Source organism: Pundamilia nyererei, unplaced genomic scaffold (genome assembly GCF_000239375.1).
Source record: "Pundamilia nyererei isolate P.nyererei 1_Seehausen unplaced genomic scaffold, PunNye1.0 scaffold00041, whole genome shotgun sequence".
Lineage (NCBI taxonomy): Eukaryota > Metazoa > Chordata > Actinopteri > Cichliformes > Cichlidae > Pundamilia > Pundamilia nyererei.
Window position 1 is genome coordinate 927,380 of NW_005187442.1, and position 6,000 is coordinate 933,379.

The following is a 6,000-nucleotide window of genomic DNA, read 5'->3' on the forward strand; positions in this document are numbered from 1 at the left end:
ATGTAAACCAGCTGAAAAGACCTCAGATGCAAAACTTATATCAGAAAAAATCTCATTATTTAATAAAGAAATTAAAAACAAAAAAAGGAAAAAAAAAAAAAGAAGAAAAAAAAAAAGAAAACATGAAATAGCATGCGGTAATATCCAACATACATATTTAATGCATATTTGTTAAGTGACCAGTGACAGTTGCATGATTTCGACAGTAAGCTCATATCATACTTTATCATCAGTAACGCTTTTCTGCTCCAGCGGACCAGAATAGAAAACAAGCAAAGCCGGCTCAATGGCAAGAGCTGCAATATCTCACAATGCTACAACCAATACAGTACTTGTGTATGAGGACTAATCAACACGTTCAGCATGGACATACACATTAAAATGTGCCGCACACTGCGTTCACTTTACTTTTGAATTCCCTCTGCATTCAATGGTGTGCTTCAGGGTGGGATCACAGGCTTTGTGGATGTATATAAAAAAAATAAAATTAAAAAAAAAATACTGATATGATGAGAAGAGAAAATGTCTGTTGGGGCTCAAGGGGTTTCCTTGGATTTCATTTTCCAGCATTCAAGCCTAAGTCTGTAGCGACTGAGTCCCCGTGGCATCTCAGGAAATACACATCCAGAAGCTTGATGACCAGTGGCTATCAGCTTCGCTGCGGTGCTGATGAGAAGCCTTGGCCAGGACTAAGGTCTCCTGTTTAGGCCAGTCAAGTTTGTTATCTTAAGGGGATTTGAGTTTCTTTGTCCGAGGAGAGGCTCCGTTCTCAGCTTTAAGAACTCCATTTTCATGGTGACCAACTGCCAGGCAGAGAAGGGAGAAATCAGTACCTCTGTTAATGCAGCACATGTAAGAATCGGTGTGATAAAGATAAATGAAGAAAGCAGAAATGACAGCAGAGAAGAGACAAATGCTAAGTCTCATTTCCTTTTTCTTTTGCAAGTATTTAACAGGTAATGCACGTGAAATATGAAAGCCAGCAGAGCAGGTGTTTAAACTCACGTGAATCTCTTTTTAGTGGCCTTAGGGGTTGTTTTGCAGCAGACTTCTTGCGAACAGCCTGCTCGTGTCTGAACTCCCTCCAGCGCCTCAGCTGGAAGCGAATAAACTTCCAGAGTAGCCACGATTGAGTTAAACATACCAACAGTAGAACGGTCATCCTGAAAGGGCCAAAGGAAAGAACAAAAACAAACGTGTGCTCGTAAAAATGGGCGATTGTGTTGCAAAATGTTAAAACACATGATGCTAATGTATGATATTTTTAATAGCCTAAATAAAATATCTAAATTCCTTCCTGGCTCCTATACATCCTCCTCAAAATGAATGATGCAAAACAATACAAAACTGAACACTAGAAGGGCACAATGTAATTATACTTTTATGTTGTTTCTGTAGCTCTAAACAGTTCTTACTGTACCAGAAAATAAATCATTATCCACAGATGTTGGACATTGCTCTTTTTTTCCCTCTCTCAATATAACTCACCTTATCAACACAGTGTTGAAGTTCCCCATCTCCAGGTCCAGCCCCTGATACTCAGAACGAGCCAAACCAAACCCCACTGCCAGGAACATCAGGGTCAGCGTAGACATCCGCGTAAACACGAAGCTGACCGCCCACAGATCAAACCTGGGGGAGGACACACAGCGAGGTTGGGCCCAGAGAAAGGAAAAGGAAAAGGAAAAAAAAAAAAAGCTGCTGAGATGATCAGTTCAAGGTAGTGGTTATCATAAGAACACTGTAATATTATAATGTACTGTAAAACTATCAGAGTCAAAAGGTGAACAACGCTGAAAACACATGATGCTGTTGCTTACGAACAAAAACACTGAAGTTTATTTTTAAAAGGTCGCACTGTTGGGCTTGATCTACTTCTATCTCATTCCTTTATCAAGTAAAACCTGCTGAAGCCTCTTCGCAGGTAAGATAGCTTACATTTTCTGGTGGTTCTCATCAGTGAAATACAGGAGTCTGGCGATGTGGAAGCCCAACTCTGACACATACTGCAGGAAGAGGAGTACCAGACCCACACGACTTAAACTAGGCAGGAAAGAGGAGACAAAGTCGAGAGATTAGGTGATAAAAGGAAATCATCTAAGCAGCCCGAGCAGCTTGCAACTTGCAACTCGGGAGTCACCGTGAAGTGCAGCTGGACACTTATTTTGAGCCATTATCTAAAATAACTGAATCACCAGTACAGTTTGATCTGACTTAACCCTGAAATATCTAAAAATCTTTATGTTTTTCCCTCACAGATTTCAAATCAAGGTTCTTTGAGTGCCACGTTTCTCCCTTACATCCCTGCTGACAAAAGAAACACTAAGTTGAGCAGCAGAGTGAAAATTGCTGCTGCAAAGAATTTAAAAGACCTCGAAATGACTCAAATACCAAGCATTTAGTGAGTCTTCTCTACTCACACCTTTGGATTTTACTGGCCAACTTCAAAGGGATTCTTACTTTAACAAATAGGCTGCAGAGATGTGGAGCAAATACAGGCAGATGTACTGGAGCTGGCGAGAAATCTCCTCCTGGAAAACAAACAGCCTTTATTTGCAAATGATTTTAAAGCTTGACACCTTTCCCCACCTCTCCGTCCTTTTCCAACTTTGTCTAATGCACATGCAGAATATACATGAGCCCAAGTATAAACAGAGCTTATCTAATCACACTTTAGAACTCCTCCAGTTTCAAGGACTCTCCAACTGACCTTGCGGACTTTCTGGAAGTAGAGCTCTGGCAAGGCATGGAGCCAGTAGGCAAGCTGAGTGAGGTAGAAAAACTTCACCTGAAACCTGGACCAGACACACACAGACAGGCATGGGTAAGACAGAGGGAGAAGCACATAATCTACATCCTGCCTCACTGATTGTTTCATCTTGGTTTTATTATATAATTAGGACTATGGTCAAAAAACAAAACAAAAAAAAAAACAACAAGCTTGTAGACAGCCAACTTATCGTGTTTCTGCAGCAAAATTGATGATCCCCACTTCTGAAAAAGAAACCCTAAAAGGCTCCTACTTTGCACAAATGCATAATGCTCCTCCTCTCCTGGAGCTTTTTACTAGGTGCCTTCCCATCTTTGACAAACGTCCAGCTGTGATAACCACATATACTCAGGGCCTTCTTGATATGATGTTCTTCTGTTTTCCTGGCCACTGTATCTGTGGGCATGGTGTTCACTCTGTGTTGTAGTGTCCTGATGCCACCCAGTTTGTGCTCCACTGGATGTTGAGAGTCAAACCTTAAATACTGATCTGTATGCGTTGGTTTACAGTACACATTTGTATACTACCATTATCATATTTTAATAATGATTATAGCTAACAACCTCTTATTCTTGTTCTCCCTGGTTATTTTGATAAATGCCACCACAAAAAGTCAGGCAGTAGAGACTCCAGCAAGTAAAACTGGTTGGAGAATCAGTTTCAAAATAATTTGAAATATTAAGTGGGCTTAGATTAAATAGCTTTAATACACTTTATTTATTTAACAGCCAAAATTAAATATAACGTGATGCACAAACTCATTCTGTCAATTTGCCTTAACCATCTGAAGATCATTTGCACTCAGGTCCACACCCAGGCCAAAAACCAAACCCCAAAATAATCAAAATCTGGCAGCAGCATCAAGATAAGAGTATCAGAAGAGGAAAGGTTATGATAGATTGCTGTATTGGTATCGTGCCTCACTCCTAATAAACATGACATTTGTTAGCTACAGTTAGTGTTTTATGGTTAAATTAATATATATAAATATATATACCTGAGATGTACATGAGGATAGTTCTCCCAAAGGGTGCTGGGATGCAGGAGATATCCTTCCTGTGTGAAGAAATTAGAACACTTATACTATTAATACCATTATCTATTAATGTGCGCGTGTGAGCGCCTGTTTTAAGAATATGTGCGGCATTTCCTTCACTAGGAAGTTGTCGCTTGAATGCAGTCTCACTCACTGTAATGAGGATGTAGAAACTCCACACACTAGACACCAAGTGAAACACGCAAAGTTGACCCGACTCATTAAACTTGGTGTTCTTGCTCTTGGAGAGGTGAAGACGTCTGTTCACTTTCTGCAACATGAACCATAACAACAGGACGCGTGAATGAGGTTAGATCCCGGCAATAACGGGTGGCATGTTGACTCTGGCGTTTGTCATGCACAAGGAAGTGTTACAGGATTACCGTAAGGAGGACAAAAAAAAAAAAAAAAAAAAATGACAGAAGCTATTTATGGCTGCTACTTTAAACACTTGCCTGAAGAAGTATTCCTTTCAAGACACGCTGGAAACCATGGTGATGTTGCTAAAATAACACCCGATCCTTTTCGCTGGCCTTTTTCTAAACAATGACCAAATACTAACCCGGCTCTCCCGCCATCCCCCCACATCAATCTGTTTAAGCTCTTTTGTTTAAAATATTCATAACTGGCATGTGTGGGGTTTTTTTTCATGTGGTTTCTTTTAAACTGACACAATGAGAGCATTTGGATGCAAACACCATGAGATGAAACAGCACATATCCTGGTTTCAGTATATGGCACACATCTTCCTCATTATAATATCATGTTTTTGAAACAGTAAAGAGGCTAATACTGTGCACTGAAGGGGTTTTTTAAGCTAATCAGTTCAAAGCCTGGATGACTACACTGAAAACAGTAATATTCAGATTATTTTAAAGCTTCTTTATGGTCTTGGAAAGATTTATGTAACTTGGTACAACCTGGTCATAACCTGTAGTGTTCTCCTTCATTTAACCAATGAGTAGAATGTGTATATAGTGGTTAATGAATCTTTATGTAGGTTTTATTGGGGCAGTGCTTTTGTGGCAATGGGTACCTTATGGCGCTTCCTTTCCAAAAACCTTTCTACTAAATTATTAAGAATTTGCATACCCAGAACAAAAACATTTTCCCTCATTTTAATTACCTACTCATTTTTTAATCTTTTTTAAATCTGTCTGCTGGAAATAATCAGCATATGTTTCAGACAAAAGAAACACACCAAAAAGCTGAGGCATTGTAAAACAGAAAAAAGATGCTTACATCCAGAAGATATTCCTGCACTACTGCGTGGAGGATGATGGCGATGAAGAAATAGAACAGGATGGTGGCACAGTCCTTCCATCCGTAATGGTACAACGTCACCTCTCCCTCTAAAACACACACAGGAGATATGAAACACACATAGGATGTTATTTATCAGGGGTGTGTTAAACATCCTGAAAGAACATCCAGCTTCAATAATACCGTGACGCAGAGGAAAAGGTACGGAAGAAGTGAAACTCCATGAGTCAAAGGTTAATAGAGGCTGAATGAAAGTAAGCACGTAATCAAAATCTGGCTCTTCGTACCTGACGACAACGTGGTGACGTTGTACTGAGGCTGAATGAACAGTATGGCCGTCTTTGCTGTTGCCTGGAAATTAGACGAGACGTCAGCAGCAGCATAGTTCAGCGAACCTGCCTGAGTGCAACCTCAAGAATGTGGGCTTCCAAGTAGAGCAAACACAAGTCAGTCTTTCCTTCATAAAGGATTTTTGACAACCCCCACCCACATCCCCTTACAGTGTTGTAACACCTTTTTTTCTTAATCGGGTTGTCATTTACTGAAGTACAATAGCCATATCAGTTTAACATATAGTCAATAAACTTGCTATATATATATATATAGCTAGCAAGTGGGTGTGTGAGATTAAGGAAATAGCCTTATCAGTATAGCAGAGCTGTCACACAGTCACACATCTGGTGTCATAACTTCCTCATGAGAACTGATTTCTAAGATGTCCTTCTAAAAAAAAAAAATTAAAAAAATAGAATGGCAGAGGTTTTTGTTTTAACCCAGTATAAACCTTATTTCAAAACAAAGCCATACCTGCCTGCAAGCATCTGTTACAGGTTGCTGAGTGTGATCCAGGATCCGATTGTTATATTCAGATGATCCAGATTTCAACATGCATACAGCAAATACTTTTGATTATTCCTGTCATATATATATA

The 6,000-nt window shown here is 39.7% G+C and overlaps 1 protein-coding gene across 1 annotated transcript in view; it reads right to left on the reverse strand.

Moving 5' to 3' along the window:
- Nucleotides 1–133: 133 nt before the first annotated feature.
- Nucleotides 134–6,000, reverse strand: part of tram2 (translocation associated membrane protein 2) — a 7,567-nt gene continuing 1,700 nt past the window's right edge. Inside the window, exons 2-11 of the mRNA XM_005731026.1 lie at nt 5,357–5,420; nt 5,049–5,158; nt 3,961–4,077; nt 3,768–3,826; nt 2,711–2,795; nt 2,461–2,531; nt 1,939–2,043; nt 1,489–1,632; nt 1,006–1,163; nt 134–803 (exon numbers count right to left, since the gene is read on the reverse strand). Coding sequence (XP_005731083.1) covers nt 727–803; nt 1,006–1,163; nt 1,489–1,632; nt 1,939–2,043; nt 2,461–2,531; nt 2,711–2,795; nt 3,768–3,826; nt 3,961–4,077; nt 5,049–5,158; nt 5,357–5,420 — 990 coding nt within the window. The 3' untranslated portion in view covers nt 134–726. The remainder of the gene's footprint in view (nt 804–1,005; nt 1,164–1,488; nt 1,633–1,938; nt 2,044–2,460; nt 2,532–2,710; nt 2,796–3,767; nt 3,827–3,960; nt 4,078–5,048; nt 5,159–5,356; nt 5,421–6,000) is intronic.